At 42.9% G+C, this 20,912-nt stretch overlaps 1 protein-coding gene across 1 annotated transcript in view; it reads right to left on the bottom strand.

Annotated features, from left to right (window-relative positions):
• Window positions 1–20,912, bottom strand: part of LOC126236169 (nucleolar MIF4G domain-containing protein 1) — a 131,789-nt gene that overhangs the window by 79,809 nt on the left and 31,068 nt on the right. The window contains exons 4-5 of the mRNA XM_049945265.1: window positions 4,268–4,430; window positions 1,844–1,965 (exon numbers count right to left, since the gene is read on the bottom strand). Coding sequence (XP_049801222.1) covers window positions 1,844–1,965; window positions 4,268–4,430 — 285 coding nt within the window. The remainder of the gene's footprint in view (window positions 1–1,843; window positions 1,966–4,267; window positions 4,431–20,912) is intronic.

Genomic DNA, 20,912 nt, shown 5'->3' with positions numbered 1-20,912 from the left:
TCTTTAATATCACACATTGGACCTTATATATTCTACTGTGGGAGTGAAATGCATGGATGCCATGGTTATGGAGTCTTAGCCAGCAAAGTTTAGAAAAGTGATCATTGATTTTCTCTTTCTTTCTCAGCCTCAATGGAAAATAAGGTAATAAGCCTTGTCAGTGCATTAGGCATGCCTCATAGCGTCATTAACGTCTGCCAACACAATTAAATAGCCATCCTCAGGTACACAAGGAAGGTATTCCATTACAACTAACAGTTAGTAGCACTGGAGTATGGACACAGCATGCTGGTAAAATACATTAAGTACATTCCCAGCCGAAATGAGGGGAAGTGTGAACATCACATTCACAACTCCGCTGATTTTTTGCACCAAATCAGTTACTTACAACATCCATGACACAGATATGGTCAGTTTCAATATGGCCTCCCTCTTTGCTAGAGTCCTACTTTCGGAAACCATGCAACTAATGGGTAAAACATTTGATAATTACTGATCTCTTCATTTAGGCTCTAAAGTCAGTATGTATATTATCAGAGATAGGACAGCAATGGGTAGTCAGTTATCAAATGATGTAGCAAACATCTGCATGGAATATTTGTAAGTAAAGGTACTAAAACCTACACATTGCAAGCTCACAAGTTTCTACTAATACATATGTACATATGTTTGTGGTATTGCCACATGGAATGGAAAACGTCATAACTTCATGGAACACTCAGACTTATTTATCCTAATATAAAATTCATGATGGAACATGAAAAAGAAAGCTGGCTTGCTGTCCTCAATGTATTAAATGTACACCCTACCTTAGAGTTGTATGGGTTGTAGGTGTAGAAGAGTAGACAGATCCCTTGGTCATTGAGTACAGAAGATCCACACACACACCAGTATTTACCTTTACACCTCTGTTGCCAGTCGTCAAAACGAAGTGCTGTGGTAAGGATAGGCAAGGACCGATTTGTCAAAGAACAATAACAGCTACAAATGGTTTTCCAAAGAAATGGAGGAATGTGTACTTATGTTGAGACTGAGATTGTTGAGGGGGTGGGGGGAAAGGAGGGGGAGAGAGAGAGAGAGAGAGAGAGAGAGAGAGAGAGAGAGAGAGAGAGAATCCAGTGGCCTTTCACTCTCATCAAGGAAAATTGGCTATGCAATAAAGAAGATGTAGGTTCACTAACCAATCCATCAAAACAGTCTGAGAGGTGTAACGAATGTCAGCAACACTGCAGAAAATCAGCTGGAACTGAGCACTGATTGGTATACTGAAATAAGGAACAACCAATATTATGGCACAGGCTCCAATGTTCCACAGCAGCACAATTAAGGAAGCCATCAAAATAAAGATATCTGAAAACCTTACAAACAGGAGCAAAGGTCTCAATTTGAACAAGGTTTGGGAACTCAATCTATTAAGCTCTCAGGAATCATTTGTTAGAGCCACCAAATTCTGAGGAACTGTGCATTTCTCAGAATAATGGAGTGGATACAGGAAAAATGATGTCCATCAGAAGGCAAAGTGGTAACCTGAGGTTAAATTCAGTTGACACAACTCAATATCTTACAGCTGGTTGGAGTACAGGTAGCAAGCACACAGAAGGCTACTGCTCGGAGTACCTGAAGATGATGAGTAGGTCAGTTGTCAAAATACTGTGTCTAATGAGGATAAGTCAGGTTGGCTAGAAACATAAAAATATTCAACTGACAGATCCTCTGTGTGTCTGTCTAAGTATGAAATTACTGGAAAAGTTAATGACAGAGACTGTTTGGACAACAGTTCCTTGAAAAATCCAACAGATCATAGGAGGAACATTCAACAATTATTCCAAAATATTCCACTTACCTTAAAGTTGTACAGATGAGATATTATTAGCACTATATTGTCAAGTTGTTTGTCTTCAGTATCCTTTATTTCACTGCACAGTTCGTGAAACCTTTTTACACTTGCTTGTAAGAAGTGTATACCTGCATGAATTAAGACTCCACATGAGTAAACTTTCAACTGTTTCACAATAATATAATGATACACGAAAGAATATTAGAGTACTCCCTACTCTCAATGCCTTTTTCCTCAGTCTGTCTCTCAGCATACAAAAATTGCATTTTGGTGGAATTTGAGCACGTTAAAAGCAGTGTATTTTTTGCATAATAACATAAAGAATAAAAGAAAGTAATTAACAATGACTGAAATTACTTAGATCATAATATGAGATGACTATTCTGCTTTCAGTTTGGATTCCGTAGAAATGTTGGAACACGTGAGGCAATACTGACACTACACTTATCTTAGAAGGAAGATTAAGGAAAGGCAAACCTACGTTTGTAGCATTTGTAGACTTAGAGAAAGCTTTTGACAATGTTGATTGGAATACTCTCTTTCAAATTCTAAAGGTGGCAGGGGTAAAATACAGGGAGCGAAAGGCTATTTACAATTTGTACAGAAACCAGATGGCAGTTATAAGAGTCGAGGGACATGAAAGGGGAGCAGTGGTTGGGAAGGGAGTGAGACAGGGTTGTAGCCTCTCCCCGATAGTATTCAATCTGTATATTGAGCAAGCAGGAAAGGAAACAAAAGAAAAGTTCGGAGTAGGTATTAAAATCCATGAAGAAGAAATAAAAACTTTGAGGTTTGCCGATGACATTGTAATTCTGTCAGAGACAGCAAAGGACTTGGAAGAGCAGTTGAACGGAATGGACAGTGCATTGAAAGGAGGGTATAAGATGAACATCAACAAAAGCAAAACGAGGATAATGGAATGTAGTCGATGCTGAGGGAATTAGATTAGGAAATGAGACACTTAAAGTAGTAAAGGAGTTTTGTTATTTGGGGAGCAAAATAACTGATGATGGTGGAAATAGAGAGGATATAAAATGTAGACTGGCAATGGCAAGGAAAGTGTTTCTGAAGGAGAGAAATTTGTTAACATCAAGTATAGAGTTAAATGTCAGGAAGTCGTTTCTGGAAGTATTTGTACGGAGTGTAGCCATGTATGGAAGTGAAAGCTGGACGATAAATAGTTTAGGCAAGAAGAGAATAGAAGCTTTTGAAATGTGGTGCTACAGAAGAATGCTGAAGATTAGATGGGTAGGACAGGTAACTAATGAGGAGATACTGAATAGAATTGGGGAGAAGAGGAGTTTGTGGCACAACTTGACAAGAAGAAGGGATCGGTTGGTAGGACATGTTCTGAGGCATCAAGGGATCACCAATTTAGTATTGGAGGGCAGCGTGGAGGGTAAAAATCGTAGAGGGAGACCAAGAGATGAATACACTAAGCAGATTCAGAAGGATGTAGGCTGCAGTAGGTACTGGGAGATGAAGCAGCTTGCACAAGATAGAGTAGCATGGAGAGCTGCATCAAACCAGTCTCAGGACTGAAGACCACAACAACATTCTGCTCTGAAGGTTTTGTCATTTTAGTTGTAATAGTTAAGGAATGTAACAGTTTTAGTTAATGCAGCCACCTCTTACTACACTTGTGTTCAGATTGACTGCATGGTGCACCAGTGAATAGAAACAGTCAAAATGGCTAACTGGCTACATCAAAATGATGAACTGTTGTACCACATAGAAAAGGTTGAAAGGGTTAACTTGTTTCTGACACAAAAGAATTCACAAGAGGAAGGACTCAAAAGCAACAGGAATTTTACAATTAAATATTTTATATTTCATAAAACATATAAAAACATTTTTTCACTTTCAAAATAGTGTCAATGCACTTGTTCCAACACTTGACTGCTGAGGCAAACAGTTTTTAAAGCCATGACTGTTCAATGGATAAGTTGGATGTACAGTTCTGGGATTTGCGATTGCAGCAGGTTGTGTAAACTCCAAAATACTTCCTGAGGGCAATTGTTCAACATCTTCATGTGGCCATTATTCTGCAGTTTCCTATGAAATCATTTCCGCACTTGAAGGTAGTAAATTAGTAAAGATTGCCCAATACTTTACAAAACCAAACTACAGGATGACAAAAAAAGTATGTAATTGTCTCCTACTAATGGAATCAAAAAATGTAATTCATGATAACATATCCTACATCTTTCAAACAATATTTCCAGTAAGTGAAATTTAACAAATGTATGCACTTTTTAAAAATGTTGACGGAAAGAAAGAGAAATAAGATCATTACCCACTTGAGTTTACACACACACACACACACACACACACACACAGAGAGAGAGAGAGAGAGAGAGAGAGAGAGAGAGGGACGATATATTCAAAACAATCCACAGATATGTGCAGAAGCTGAACAATGAAACGTACCTACTTCAGTATCCACATTGCTATGCAAAACAGCAACAAGCAATGCATGTTCCATAATCAGTCTTTCAGGTGTCCTTACTGGTACTACAAGTGATTCCATCAGCAATTCTGATAAAATTTTATTCATGTCATGTCTGCTGTTACTCATATACAACTGCTCCACCTGAAACAAATGTAATACAAGGGAACCTAATTAACAGACGAAAAAAAAAATTAGGTATGTTGGTAATTTACACTGATGACATTTTCACAACTGGAAATGTGAAAATGCTATTTTTTATCTCTGCACAAGCGGCTAGAAAATCAAGTAAGTTTTATTTAACAGGCTGTAATCACAACAGTTCATAATACACTTTCAGGAGGTGATGCCTCACAGCTCTTAAATATTTGAAAAATATCATATTATCACCTTGAGCTGCTCATAAAATACTTAATTATTGAACCAGTTTCAGTTGTCTCGCCACGATCAGGTTCAAAAAAGTATAGTACCGCATTAGGTGAAATATACAATCATTTTCATCAGGTGATAATATGATGAATAATACACTGTCATCATATCATCATATCATAATATTAATTACATCATCATCTATAAAAATTGTGCTATCGGGTGTACATATTCATGTCAGATGCTCCTGTGTTGTACAAATCTTTTCACAGCATTAACATCACTTAAGGTTTTAAGATGAACAAGTACACTCCACAGCACATTTTTTAAAACATGACAATGTAATAATGAAAAAGGATAGTGTATTGGTGGATCACATTTAAATCACCTTAGGTTTGCTGATGACAGTGTACCGTTTAGTTCTAGCGCAAATGAACATAAAAAATGTACGGAATCGTTCATTAGGGTAAGTTTGAAAATAGGTCTGAAAATCAATAATAATAAGACAAAAATAATGTAAAATTAACATACTGAAAAAAGTTGAGGCAGTTGAAACTCACAACTGGGTAAATAGCAAAGAGTACAAATGGTCTGGGGCACTCTTGTTAAAATAACCATGATTGTCAAATTTGAGAGTCCAATGAATACACAGTAAATTAAGTGTAAATAATCAGTTTTGATGTGAGACACACGCTTTCAATAAGAAATCCATTCAGAAACTGAAAGGATGATGGACTGACCCACATCAGCAATAACTATGCAAGGCAGGGGGGGGGGGGGGGGGGGACGTGTGATTGGTGGCGCATGTAACTGAGTGAATGGACAGTAGATGTACCTAAAACTTTTTAGCTGGATTTCCAGAGACAAGAAAAGACCAAGCTGACAACCTAATGTAAGATGGATACTTAACATTACAAAACTTGCAGGTACAACAGGACGTGAAGAGCTTAACATATGGAAAAGTCTAGTGGCAGCCTTAATCTAGCTGCATGTGTCAAATGACATTTGATGATAAAATATATCATATATTAGCACAGGTATAGTTTACTGACATATAACTGTTAATGCAGCCTACATTATTAGTTTCTGACAGCCATTCGTCTTTGTTAATGCAGTGTTTGACTAGTTCCATATCGCTGAATAGTCTGCTCCATGATCTCACCTATGGAACATAAATGAACACACTGTGTTTCGACAAATTAGTAACAGATTGAATTCGGCCAGAAATGGCCAGGTAGTTAGACGTTAATCCCACCGTTGTCTGTAGAATGTTATAACAATTTGTAATCACATATTCAGCATTGAGAAGGTCCAACTTCTTACTCTCGCCATTGCAATGGTCTCTCTTCAAATATTGTGTACATAGGGCTTTCTGAATATGGTATACAGGGTGAGTCACCTAACGTTACCGCTGGATATATTTCGTAAACCACATCAAATACTGACGAACCGATTCCACAGACCAAATGTGAGGAGAGGGGCTAGAGTAATTATTTAATACAAACCATACAAAAATGCACGGAAGTATGTTTTTTAACACAAACCTAAGTTTTTTTTTAATGGAACCACGTTAGTATTGTTAGCACATCTGAACATATAAACAAATACATAATCAGTGCCGTTTGTTGCATTGTAAAATGTTAATTACATCCGGAGATATTGTAACCTAAAGTTGACGCTTGAAACCTCCGACGTTCAGTTGCGTGTTGTAACAAACGCGGGCCACGGTCGGTGAGTAGCATCTGCAGGGACATGTTTACGATGACGACCGTGTTTACGAGTGTGGCTGTAGTGCACTGTTGTGATTTGGTCTAGCTGTCGCAGTGTCCGCATGTAGCGCTTGCTGCTATTGTTATTCTGCATTCGTCTCCGCACGCAGACCAACTGTAGTACACCGTGTTACCAGACGTCTGTGATAGTGTAGTGTTGTAGGAACTGTGACCATGGTGTATTCGAACTCTGAAAAGGCGGAGATGATACTCATCTATGGCGAGCGTTGACGAAATGCAGCTGAAGACTGCATGGTGTATGCAGAACGGTACCCGGACAGAGAGCATCCAACGTGCCGCACATTGCAAAACATCTACCGCCAACTGTATGCAACAGGTATGGTCGTAGCACGCAAACGGGTCCGTAACAGGCCCGTCACAGGAGAAGCGGGTGCAGTTGTTGTGTTAGCTGCTGTTGCCATGAACCCACACATGAGTACACGGGACATTGCGAGAGCCGGTGGACTGAGTCAAAGTGGTGTCATGCGCATACTGCATCGTCACCGCTTTCACCTGTTTCATGTGTTGCTACATCAGCAATTACATGGTGATGACTTTAATCATCGAGTGCAATTCTGACAATGGGCATTAACAGAGAATGCGTTGCAGTTCTACCTGTTTACCGATGAAGCGGGTTTCACAAACCACGGGGCAGTGAATCTACGGAACATGCATTACTGGTCCGTGGACAATCCTCGCTGGCTCAGACAGGTAGAGCGACAGCGACCGTGGACTGTAAATGTATGGTGCGGAAAAACTCAGACAGGTAGAGCGATAGCGACCGTGGACTGTAAATGTATGGTGCGGAATCATTGGCGACCACCTCATTGGTCCTCACTTCATTGCAGGGGCCCAACCAGCTGCAACATACATCGCGTTTCTACAGAATGATCTGTCAACGTTGCTCGAAAATGTCCCACTGGAAATGAGTCGACGTATGTGGTATCAGCATGATGGTGCACCTGCACATTCTGCAATTAACACTAGGCTGACTCTTGACAGGATGTTCGAAAGGCGTTTCATAGGACGTGGAGGACGCATAAATTGGCCAGCCCGTTCTCCTGATCTTACACCTCTGGACTTCTTCCTGTGGGGTACGTTAAAGTAGAATGTGTACCGTGATGTGCCTACAACCCCAGAGGATATGAAGCAACGTACTGTGGCAGCCTGCGGCGACATTACACCAGATGTACTGCGCTGTGTACGACATTCACTACGCCAGAGACTGCAATTGTGTGCAGCAAATGATGGCCACCACATTGAACATCTATTGGCCTGACATGTCGCGACACACTCTATTCCACTCCGTAATTGAAAACGGAAACCATGTGTGTACGTGTACCTCACCCCTCATGGTAATGTACATGTGCGTCAGTGAAAAAGACCAATAAAAAGGTGTTAGCATGTGGACGTAATATGCTGTTTCAGTCTCTTCTGTACCTAAGGTCCATCACCATTCCCTTTGGATCCCTACGTAATTCGGTGCTCTCTGATACACACAATCGAACAGCGGAGGAGTGGTACTCAAGCGTCAACTTTAGGTTACAATATCTCCGGATGTAATTAACATTTTACAATGCAACAAACGGCACTGATTACGTATTTGTTTGTATGTTCAGATGTGCTAACAAAACTAACGGGGTTCCATTTAAAAAAACGTAGGTTTTGTGTTAAAAAACACACTTCCGTGCATTTTTTTTATGGTTTGTATTAACCAATTACACTAGCCCCTCTCCTCACGTTCGGTCTGTGGAATCGATTCGTCAGTATTTGATGTGGTTTACAAAATATATCCAGCGGTAATGTTAGGTGACTCACCCTGTATATGTAGGGCTGTCTTGATTTGACCACCTCACTACTAGACAATGCCCTGTTCTTCGTGCACTAATCACAGGGGAATATCATCAAGTACTGTATACAGAATGCTTCATGATGACTGGATGTTGTGTCGTGATCAGTCACATATGTAGCTCTCACTACTCATCACAAGAGTAAATTATCACGTACACTTGACTGCAAGTCAATGGAAGACTGTTCATTCACTTCAAACGTGAGTCATGCACTGTACAAAGACTTGTTGAGCATAAAAGTGTGGTCTTGATAAAGCATGTATATTATATCAGCCATGTTTCAATTATTAGAGAAACTGAGATCTGTTGTGATCCATCAAATAACTGTGAAAGGAGTGCCTCCAGAAGAGGCAGTATCAGTGTGTGGATTAACATACTATTATGTGCACATAAAGACCTACATTTCACTGTGGCTATTTATGTCTACAGAGATAACATGCTTTGTGACATGTTTATGTTTACACTAGTGCAACAGGTGGAGATTTTATTCTTCATGATGGCATGGCTCAGCCACATATGAATCTTCTCATCAATGAATATCTTTAGGCAGAAGCAATCCAGGATTCAGGGTTTTCAGCACGAACTCACAATCCTTATTTGATAGAGTATGTACCAGATGGTCTTGGTCCTCTTGCAGAGACTCTTGCTGTAGAAAAATATCTGCAAGATTTGTATTTACTGTCACAGGAAGGTTCCTTTCACCACAATTTATGTGGTGTCACTGCCAGACACCACACTTGCTAGGTGGTAGCTTAAATTGGCCGCGGTCCATTAGTACATGTCGGACCCGCGTGTCGCCACTGTGTGATCGCAGACCGAGCGCCACCACACGGCAGGTCTCGAGAGACGTACGAGAACTCGCCCCAGTTGTACGACGACGTTGCTAGCGACTATACGGACGAAGCCATTTCTCTCATTTGCCAAGAGACAGTTAGAATAGCCTTCAGCTAAGTTAATGGCTATGACTTAGCAAGGCGCCATTAGCCTTAAATAGCTTGTATATAAAGAGTCACTTGTATCGCCACAATCTCCAGATGTCTCATCAAGAACGATGTATACAAGGATGTATTAAAAGTTAAGTATATTCCAAAGATACGTATTTTCTTTATCACATTCATTAAGTCTCCTGTTTCAGACCTCACTCCATCCTTCGTGAGTTAGCGCGTGCATCTTGGCCGCCTCTTTCAATTAGTGTGCGTAGTGTTGGCAAGTCTGCCGACACTACAATTTAGGTATACTTAAGGTACAGAACCACAGCTAAGACAATCAGGTGATCCAAGGCCACTATAAGAAGAATACCATTTCGTGTGGAGCACTGTCCAAATCAAGTTTAGTAAAGAAGCACAAAATCATCACAAGTAAAATATTATCAGTATGCAGCAGGTAATGCCAAGTGTAATAATTCCTGGAGGCCTGTGCAAATAATTCCACAGCAAATCAAAAGACAAACAAAACCAAAGAAGGTAGAAGCTGAGCTGTAGCGGCTAATCATTGAAGAGATTCTACCAAGTCAGAGGTCCAATGAGCTTGGCCAACATAAGCTTTTACTGGACTATAAAATTTAACAGTATTTTTGAATCAATGAATACAATCTTGACACATGAGACGAATTCTGTATGGAAAAACATAAAATTTCTTATGTCAATCACAATTAGGTGGGGAGACAACTGGAACACTGAGTCAAGCATCAGGGTATAACTATATTGTTGTATCTGCAAAGTTTTTGGTACTGTGGCACAGATGTGGTGAAAGCCAGTAAAAGTTTCCGATGAGACACGCAGTTGACTGAAACCTTAAATCATGGGTCAACTTGTGCAGTGCCATGCAAAACTATAGCTGACTGGAAACTTATGTTTTGATTCATATGGTGGGGCAAATGCATACACAAGACTAAAAAATCACTAATAACGCCTAATTCAATTAGGTGAAACTGGTGTGGTTAAACAATAATAAAAATTCCAGTTGCAAAGACACAAAATATTTATTCTTATCTACAAGGTAAACGTCACTGATTACCCACCAAAATAAGGAAAAACAAATGAGCAATGATTTCTGGAGAAGAGACCGTCACAGACAGGAATCCTCCATGGACAACAGTTGCCAAGAGATTGTAAAAACACACTGACGTCATCATCATCATCATCATCATGACCAGTAGTAGTAGTAGTAGCAGTAGTAGTACAACAGCAGCAGCAGCAGCAGCACCACCACCACCACCACCACCACCACCATTACTGGCTTGGGCTCTAGTCAATTCTGTTTTTTCAATGATGTTTTATATCCAACATCAAAAGTGGAAGAAAACTATTTTCTGAGCAGATGGTTTTACATGAACCATATTTGGAACAACCTGGTATTTATGCTGTAATGGCAGTTACAATGACTTACACAGATGTTCCAATTTGTCATTCTTCCAATATATAGACATAATGTTATCAATGGGTGGAACTTCTTTCTTGCATCACAAGACTGTGAAAACCTCCACTTCTGACAGGCCAAGTTACTCCAATAAATTCTTGCATCAAGGACAACTAGGGATGAACGTCCATAACTGAACGAACTATTTATTCTTATGTCACTGACAAGTTTCACTCTACAGTCAAAACATTTGTATCCAGTAATTTAACTGATGTAAGAAGAGGAGAATCTTCTGATTATAGGATTTCACAAGGCTCAATCTTTGGTCCACTATTGTTCCTCATGTATGTAAATGACATTTCATCTAATATACATCAAGCACAACTAGTTCTCTTTTCAGGTAGTATTAGTATTGTAATAAATTCAAATATACTTACAGCAGTAAAAGAAATGGTAAGTGTTGTGACTTGCCGATCATTCAAAGTGCCGCCACGCAATTACGCGCGTCCTCTGCGTGCGGCGCTGTCTGCTAGCCATGCAGCAGCTGCGCCACCTAAGCGGCCAGCCGAGCAGCGGCCGCTAGACTGGGGCTCAGTGCTCATTCGAATGCTAACGTGTACACATGTCTTACTTGTCAACTTACTCTGTGACTTATATGTGTTGTTGTGTCGTTCCGAAATATATGTGTTAAACTTGAAGTTCTAACAATTGGCGACGAGGTAGTGGATTTTTCCTTTTCACCATTGACCCACAGGGTTCCATGGCTACTCTCGAGCAACTATTGCAAAATCTCCTTGAACAGCAAACGCTTCTCACAGCGGCGATTCGCGATTTCATCGCGGCATCAAATGCGGGGCGTTTCTCGTCGTTGGCTATACCTCCTTTTCCTCCTTATGACGAGACGGCGGAAGACTGGTCTGATTATGAAAAACGTCTTCGACAGCACTTCTTGGCATTTCATGTCACGGACGAACAATCATGTAAGTCTCTGTTCCTTTCCTGGATTTCACCTCAAATGTATCGGTTTTCGCAATTGGTTCCTTTGAAGGATCCTGCGTCTTTGTCCTTTGCTGAAATGTGCTCACTTCTGTCTGTCTATTTTCAAAAGCAAACGCATGTGGTAGCCTCTCGTGTTGCCTTTTATTGTTGTCAAAAACAACCAAAGCAATCCTATCACGCTTGGGCTGCTGAACTTCACGGCCTCAGTCGAAAGTGTCAATTTGTTACTGACGTTCACAAAGAATCCTATGCCTATTCCATGGTACGGGATGCTATTATCCGGTCAGCGCCCGACAAAGAAGTTCGGCAACGTGCCCTTCAGTTGGCGAATCCGACTCTAGATGAAGTTCTCTCCATTGCGCAGTCTTTTGAAATTTCTCGCGCCACTGGGGCGCAAATAGAGGTGTGGGGTGATGTCGGGGAAAAACAACCTCTGTGCGCTGTTGACGACGCGTGCGGCGCGTCCCCGCCGGCCGACGTGGCCGCAGTGCGCTCCCACGCGCAGCCGCGGCCTATCCGTAAACAAGCCGCTAAGAAACTGCAGCAAAACCCCCGGCAACTTCCTTCATGTCCGCGGTGTTTTACAAAACATTCACGCGAGGATTGTCCCCAACGTTGGGCTGTGTGTCACAACTGCAAAAAGAAAGGTCATGTGTCTTCCGTTTGCAAATCCGACCGCATACATGATGTTCATGAACATGACGCTGATTCTGATTCTGTGTTGTCTGTCAATTGCACTTCTTCCCTTTCAGGGAAGTTATTCCTCACTGTCCAAATCCTTGGTCGAGATGTTCGCATGCAAGTGGATACCGGTTCTGCTGCCACTATAATTAATTCTCAGACGTATCTTCAGCTGGGTTCTCCACTCCTGTCCCCTGTCACTCGGCAATTACGGACGTACAATAAACAGATTTCTCTCTTGGGACAGTTTAATGCTGAGGTATCTTACAAATCCGTCGTTCGCACTGTTCCCATATTTGTGGTCGACCAGAGCAACGCAGAAAATCTTTTTGGTTTCGATGCCTTTCGCATTTTTGGGTTCTCCATACATGACTTCGTCCCTTTTTTCTCCTGGGTTAGGCCGTGCAAACGACTTTGAAGCTCATATCACGCTCAAACCCACTGCTCGGCCTAAGTTTTTTCGGGCTCGGCCCATTCCTGTGGCCCTTCGTGATCGGGTAAAACGGGAGCTGGATCGTCTCACTGCTTCAGGGGTCTTCCTTCCTGTCACTTCCAGTGAGTGGTCCTCTCCTGTCGTTGTAGTTGCTAAGCCAAATGGTGATATTCGTCTCTGTGGCGATTTCAAAGCCACTGTAAATGCTCAATGCCTCATCGACACTTACCCTATGCCCCGTCCTGAAGAACTGTTCACTAAACTTGCTGGAGGCCAGTATTTTTCTAAAATTGCCCTGTCAGAAGTTTATCATCAACTTCCTCTCGACGCTGCTTCCCGGCAGTTTCTGGTCCTTAACACGCCTTTCGGTCTCTATCAATACCAACGCTTGCCATACGGGGTTGCTAGTGCCCCTGCTCTCTTTCAGCGATTCTTGGAACAATTATTGCTCCCTGTCCCTGGGTGCATAAATTACATGGACGACATTTTTGTCACTGGCTCCACCACGGAAGAACATCTTCAAAATCTCCGCACACTTTTCCATGTCTTAAGGACTGCCAGTCTTAAGTGTAATCTTCAGAAATCACAATTTTTTCAGGCATCTATCACGTACTTGGGGTTTCAACTCTCTCGGGATGGTATTCGTCTGCTTCAACAAACTGTCGCTGCGATCGATGCCCTTCCTCGCCCTACATCTGTTAAGGAACTGCAGGCCTTCTTGGGGAAAATAGCATACTATCACAAGTTTTTACCGTCTGCGGCTTCGGTGGCTCAGCCGTTGCATCGCCTGTTGCATAAAAACGTGCCTTTTCACTGGTCCGCGTCATGTGAAGCGGCTTTCCAGAAGTTGAAGATTATGCTGAAACAGGCCCCGTACCTGGCTACTTATCGACCTGGCCAACATCTTGTTCTTGCCACAGACGCCTCTCAATATGGGGTCGGTGCAGTCCTTGCGCACCGTTTTTCTGACGGTTCGGAACAACCCATTGCTTATGCCTCCAAAACGCTCACGGATGCCCAACAAAAGTATTCTCAAATTGAGAAAGAAGCTTTGGCCATCAATTACGCTCTTCATAAGTTTGGTGTTTTTCTCTATGGCTCAAAATTTCATCTTGTTACGGATCACAAACCACTTGTTTCCTTGTTTCATCCATCAACGTCACTTCCCGACAAGGCTGCACACCGCCTCGTTGGGCTCTTTACTTGTCCCGTTTCAATTATGAGATTCATTTCCGGCCAATGGCTCAACATGCGAATGCTGATGCTCTGTCTTGCCTTCCCATGGGTCCTGATCAGGTGTTCGATAGGGACGAACTTTTGTGTTTTCACCTGGATGTTGCCGAGCAGCGGGTTGTGGACGGGTTCCCCATCACTGGGGACAGGCTGGCGGCTGCTACGGGTTCTGACCCTACCCTCTCCCGGGTTTTACGCTGTATTCAGAAGGGTTGGCCAGATCGCCCGTCCGCTAAGACTTCTGATCCGTTGCGGAACTACTACACTTTGCGCTACCGCCTCACGGCTAGGAATAGTGTTATCCTCCTCTCCACTGACAATGCTTCGCCGCATGTTGTGGTACGTGCGTCTTTGCGTGCTTCGGTCTTGCGCCTCCTTCACCAAGGGCACTGGGGTGTGTCTCGCACAAAATCTCTGGCACGCCGTCATGTGTACTGGCATGGCATCGACTCTGAAATAGCACACATGGTCGCTGCCTGCGGCCCTTGTGCGTCACAGGCCGCTGCCCCGAAGTCATCTTTGTCACCGTGGCCTTCGCCTGAGAAGCCCTGGGAGCGCATTCATGCTGACTTTGCGGGACCCTTTTTAGGTACTTATTTGCTCCTCGTAATTGATGCCTACTCTAACTTTCCTTTCATTGTCCGTTGCACGTCACCTACCACCGCAGCAACCACCAGTGCTCTCGCCCGCATTTTTTCTTTGGAAGGCCTCCCCTCTACTCTTGTTACTGATAATGGTCTGCAATTTGCCTCTTCCGAATTCACGGATTTTTGTGCTCGTCACAGCGTTACGCATGTCACGGCCCCTCCGTTCCATCCACAATCCAACGGTGAGGCTGAACGACTGGTCCGCACATTTAAGGCTCGGATGCGGAAACTTCTGACTTCTTCTGCTGCTGATGATGCGCTTCTCCAGTTTCTGGCGTCTTACTGTTTCAACCCCATGGGCGACCACAGCCCGGCTGAGCTCTTACATGGCCAACAGCCCCGCACGCTTCTTCATCTTCTGCAGCCTCCCACCTCACGGCCGCGGGTGCCTTCACTTGGCCGGTTCACCGCCGACGACCTCGTCTGGGTACGGGGATATGGCAGGCGGCCAAAATGGAGCCCGGGCCGCATCTTAAGACACCGTGGCAGACGCCTGTATGAAATCCAGACAGACACGGGTGTTGCAGTGGGTCATTCGGACCAGCTTCAGCCTCGGGTGCCGGCAACGCCTGTTCCGAATGCTGCCACACCACCTTTGGCGCTACCTGACGCTCGGGATCTTGGCATCTCTCAATACTCACAACAAAGCCCTCTCACCGTCATCGCGATGCCAGTACCAGAACGGACGCCACCCGGAGACGTGCCCATGCAGGAACCGGAGGACCATCCTATGTCAGAGCAAATCTGCTCACCTCCTCCTCCAACGGACGCCAACACATCGCCCATGTCTCCTGTCATATCAACTGGACTTGCCGCAACGGGCAGATTGGTGCATGGGGCCCCAGCAGATTCGACCCCTACGTCTCCTGCCATCTCGACCAGTTATTATCGGGGACACTTCCGTCCGTACGGGAAGCTGCCTGTCATATCAACTGGACTTGCCGCAACGGGCAGATTGGTGCATGGGGCCCCAGCAGATTCGACCCCTACGTCTCCTGCCATCTCGACCAGTTATCATCGGGGACACTTCCGTCCGTACGGGAAGCCGCCTCCTCGAGACTTTACGGTGAATCAAACAACGCCTATGGACATTAGCCATCTCCAGGACACCTCCATCAAGACCAGTGCAATAATTTCAAAGGGGGGAAAAGTGTTGTGACTCGCCGATCATTCAAAGCGCCGCCGCGCAATTACGCGCGTCCTCTACGTGCGGAGCTGTCTGCCAGCCATGCAGCAGCTGCGCCACCTAAGCGGCCAGCCGAGCAGCGGCCGCTAGACTGGGACTCAGTGCTCATTCGAATGCTAACGTGTACACATGTCTTACTTGTCAACTTACTCTGTGACTTATATGTGTTGTTGTGTCGTTCCGAAATATATGTGTTAAACTTGAAGTTCTAACAGTAAGCAATGTTATTAAAAATATTAGTGTATAGTTTTCTGCAAATTGTCTCATTCTCAAATTAAAAAACACACAACATATTCATTTCTGGACATCTTGAGGTACTACACCAGATATAAGTGTAACATGTGGTGAGAAAATAATAAGTAGATTAGAAACTTCAAACATTTTAGGTTTCCACATTGATGAGAATTTAAGTGGGGAAAAGCACTTTGGAATTCCTATAACAACTTCGTTCAGCCACACATGCACTTCTAACCATTGCAAAACTTGGGGGGGTGACAAGCCATTAAGTTAACATATTCTGTGTATTTTCATTCAATAATGTTGTATGAAATAATGTTCTGAGGTAACTAATCTTTGTGAGAGTATGTCTTCGTTGCTCAAAGGCGTACTGTAAGAATAATACGTGGTGCTCACACATGATAATTTTGTAGACATTTTCTTGAAATAAATAATTTTCCTGCATTGGCTATTATTCAATTCCATTTTATTTTTAATTTGTGTACTTTGTTGTTTCAACTGTGCAGCCATTCTCAAGTAAAATTTTTAACCCATACTAATATGTGTTGGGTTACAGCAGTTTTCATGGGCATTCCATGGTTGTCTGGACTTATTCCTTACAAGAAGTTTATCACAGATGTGGAGCCTGTTGCAACTAAACAGAAGACACATGTTTAAGGTGGTAGGCAGTTTGAACATTGCTTCGCAGTATATTTATCCTCACATGAAGTGTAAATGTATAGTTAAATAGGAACAATGATGTACAAAATTACAATCCCAGAAGAAAAATATTACATTCCTTAATCCACATTACGGCTGTCTTTAGAACAAAAGGGGTGCACAATGTTGCACCCAGTTTTTGATCACCTACCCAATAATAAGTTGCACAACAGAATAATTTCATTCTACATGTTAATTTTTTTCAATTTCTACCAAGTAGGCTCAGAACAGAGTAGGTTAACACCGGGCTGATTATCGGTATGTCAACAAAACATACTGCCAATGCAACAAACTTCAAGAGTAGACAGAAACACAAGTGTTGTGGGTGCTACTTAACAAAGAACTGTGAGGTAATGCTATGTAACTCCACTGCTCGAGCACCATTACAAAATCTAACATAGACAGAAAGAACCAAGCTCAGAGACCCCCAGAATAATTACTGAGTTACCACAGCAAGGCAAGGAGTGCTGACAGGTCAGATAAACAAGAGCAACTGTGCTCATACATTCAGAGGCAACATGTCATAGGTGTGCACTGGGCCATTTAAATAGTGAGGCTTTCAGAGCACAAGACCATATTCTGCCATGCTGCCAGTCTGTCCACGTAGCTAGAACCAGAGAGGATGACGGTCTATTGAGTTTCAGTTAAATCATGACAAGCTGATCGATAACTGCCTGCCTACTGCCTGCTTGCTAACTTCAACACCAAGCTGCAGCCAACCTGATGCATACCACAGGTGTGGTCTGTCATTACTGCCTACTAGGTCACTGAAGATGAGAAGACTGGCAAGTGGCCAGCCCTGTGAGGTCATTGTGGATGAGACTGGGGTGTGGCCAGTCCTCCTACATTACAGGTCATCGTGGATGATCCACAAGCTGCCATCTTCACATTGACTGGGTATGGCACGTCTGTGCAACCTCCTGGGTTACTTATGAGCATTTGCTGCCATCTTGGTCAATCCATGGTGGATGACCAGGGCCTAGTCTTCATGATAACTGACATCCTGGACCGTAGTTGGCAGTGTCCATCTGAGTGCATGGGTGTTGTATTCGAGAGTGCTGAAGTGGTGGATGCACTAGGTCTTCGCAGAGTCTGGACGGACAGCACCTTTCTCGCACCCCCACCAATGCCATCACCATAGCATGGAGTCATGGCACTAACCTGTGGGAGCGATGTGACACCACACTGACAAGGTATCAGCACTTCTTTGCAGCATACACGCCTGCATCCAGCCTCTAACTGTAGCTCTGAAGGCACTCATAATTCTGTACACCTTGCATGACAAATAAATGTCATTACAGATATTGCTGTGTCACTGATGCATCTGGGCATGAAATGGACCACTCCCCTACACTCTATGCTCAATCTCCTGTTCACAAAATGACCTCAGCTTATCAGGCCACAAAATTCATGTAAGAAAATAGCTGTGTCGCAGCACTGGTGCCATAATTTGTTGTCACTTCACGACACAAATGACAGTGAAGCTATGTGTACAGCATCGACCATTATCTAGCAGTGCCGCACAATGTGGTGTGTTGAGTGAGGGTTTTCTTCACTGATGGCCTTTTGAGTGTATATGTGTATCTGTAACGAGCCATGTCAACTCACAGAGACATCAGTAGCACCCTTAAAATGCCATTTCTTAAACCACAAGAGCATTTGTCACTGTTTAAGGAGAATGTTACAGAAACTTATTTGACACCTGCATTAATTTCATTTATAGTTTCAATTGAAACAATTAGAAATGTTATCCATCCAGGAACAGTAGCAGATTGACTAGCTGCAAATGTAATTGCTGGGCACTTATCTATCAGGGCGTGAGTTGCCACGTACTAAGGTTGTGCCATTCATGTGTAGTACTTGTAGGCAATTGGGGCATGTGGCATAATATTGCTCTGAGTCTCATTGGGCAATGATACGCCAGAAATTTTAGTGTGCAATTATTATGTATGTGTTGGAAGTGCAGTTTTTCTCTTTTTATTTTGTGTTGTTGTTAACAACAGTACCAAATTGCACAGAATGCCACAAACACGTTCTCCTACTATGAATTAGATTGTTGCCACTTTGACAAAGCAGGTACAAGTATTGTCAGGGTTAAATTCCCAACATCAGCAAGAGCTATGTAGGCATGTAGAAATTTTACTTAGCAGATAAAATAAAGGCCTAAGGAAGCCAAGACAGTAGTGTAGGTAGCCCCCCATCCCCTTCTTCTTTCAATCCTTTGACAGTTATGTTAATAACACCTCTTCTGGCAATCGAGAAAACAGGAAGAAGTTTTGTGGAACTATGAAAAAAATAAGCAAAATATACAAACTGAATAGTCCATGCGCAAGATAGGCAACATCAAGGCTGCTCTGAACTCAGGGGCACCGTGGTCCCGTGGTTAGCGTGAGCAGCTGCGGAATGAAAGGTCCTTGGTTCAAGTCTTCCCTCCAGTGAAAAGTTTAATTTTTTATTTTCAGACAATTATCAAAGTTCAGGCACTCACACATAATCAGCTTCGCTCTCCAAAATTCCAGGACATGTTCAGAATTGCTTGGACATATGCAGGATTTGACGGTCTACACACGGAAAAATTTGAAAAAGTTAAAAACAAATGTTTTGACAGAGCACAGGGAAAACGGTGTGACTGTGAAACTGTTGCATTCATTTGTTGCAGTTTATGTGACAAACTCTTATGTTTTTATCACTTTTTTGGGAGTGATTATCACATCCACAAGAAAACTTAAATCGGGCAAGGTAGAAGAATCTTTTTACCTATTCGCCAAGTGTACAAGTTAGGTGGGTCGACAACGTATTCCTGTCATGTGATGCACATGCCGTCACCAGTGTCATAGAGAATATGTCAGACATGTTTTCCTGTGGAGGAATCGGTTGACCTATGACCTTGCGATCAAATGTTTTCGGTTGCCATTGGAGAAGCACGTCCTTTCGTCTACTAATCGCACGGTTTTGCGGTGCGGTCGCAAAACACAGACACTAAACTTATTATAGCGAACAGAGACGTCAATGAACGAACGGATAGATCATAACTTTGCGAAAATAAAGAAAATAAAATTTTCACTGGAGGGAAGATTTGAACCAAGGACCTCTCATTCTGCAGCTGATCACGCTAACCACGGGACCACGTCGCTCCTGAGCTCATAATAGCCTTGATGTTGCCTATCTTACACATGGAGTACTCAGTTTGTATATTTTGCTTATTTTTTTCATAGTTCCACAAAACTTCTTCCTGTTTTCTCGATTGATATGTGTTCAGTTTTTCAAGGCCTATCCACTGTGCCAACTTATAACTAAATCTGAGGTGGGTGCGATGGGGAGGTTCCCTTGTGAGAGGAGCCGAGAGTAGGGCTTTGGATGTTTTTCTACAGTGTGTCCACAAAGTCTGGATACAGAAGGAATTCTAATAAATATTCTATTTTCTATAAATATTAATAAATAAATAATAATAATCATAAAATAAATTCTAATAATTCTAATAATTTTTTTTTCAGATTGAATGGTGGCTCTGTCTAAAGAAGAACAAGTGGAGTTGGTATTCTTAAGTGGAGGAGAAGGATGGTCATATCGCAAAATTGTGGAAGAATTTAACCTTCAACAACCCGAGACAGAAGCCAATAGGCAGTTTGTCAACAAGTGGCCACGAAAGCCTTAACAATTTTGTATTACGCCTCTACGGGGAGGAAATTTGCAGATTGTACCGACGCCTTGACCAACGACGGAAGAAGAAAGCGCGACTGATGTCCTCTCTCGCCTTTCTGTCACGATGCCGAGATGAAGGTGCTACACCGAAGTTCTTGAGATGTAAGCGCCTATTCACCACCGCCCAAGCACATCGTATCTACGACAGAATGGAACGAGCTTTTCTTCGTGAGCGAATACATACAACACGGAGAGACTTGGCAAGAACGGATCAGGAACTTCTGGACATTTTCTATCAACTAAGTAGCAGAATGCATCGAGACGACTGGGACAAGATCGACAGCATCACTCACAGGAGCGTGCAGAACGAACTCGAGCGCTGCACCGAGCGGCAGAAGAAAAAGTTTGAAAGATGCCGGAAGCAGACCGACAAGGCGATTCCCGACATGTCACACACAGTGGTCAACCTCACTGAACGACAATTGACCGAAGAGGAAGTGTCGGTTCTTCAAAAAGGAGGGAA

Source organism: Schistocerca nitens, chromosome 2 (assembly GCF_023898315.1).
Source record: "Schistocerca nitens isolate TAMUIC-IGC-003100 chromosome 2, iqSchNite1.1, whole genome shotgun sequence".
Classification (NCBI taxonomy): Eukaryota; Metazoa; Arthropoda; class Insecta; order Orthoptera; family Acrididae; genus Schistocerca; species Schistocerca nitens.
This window is presented reverse-complemented; position numbering and strand designations above follow the sequence as displayed.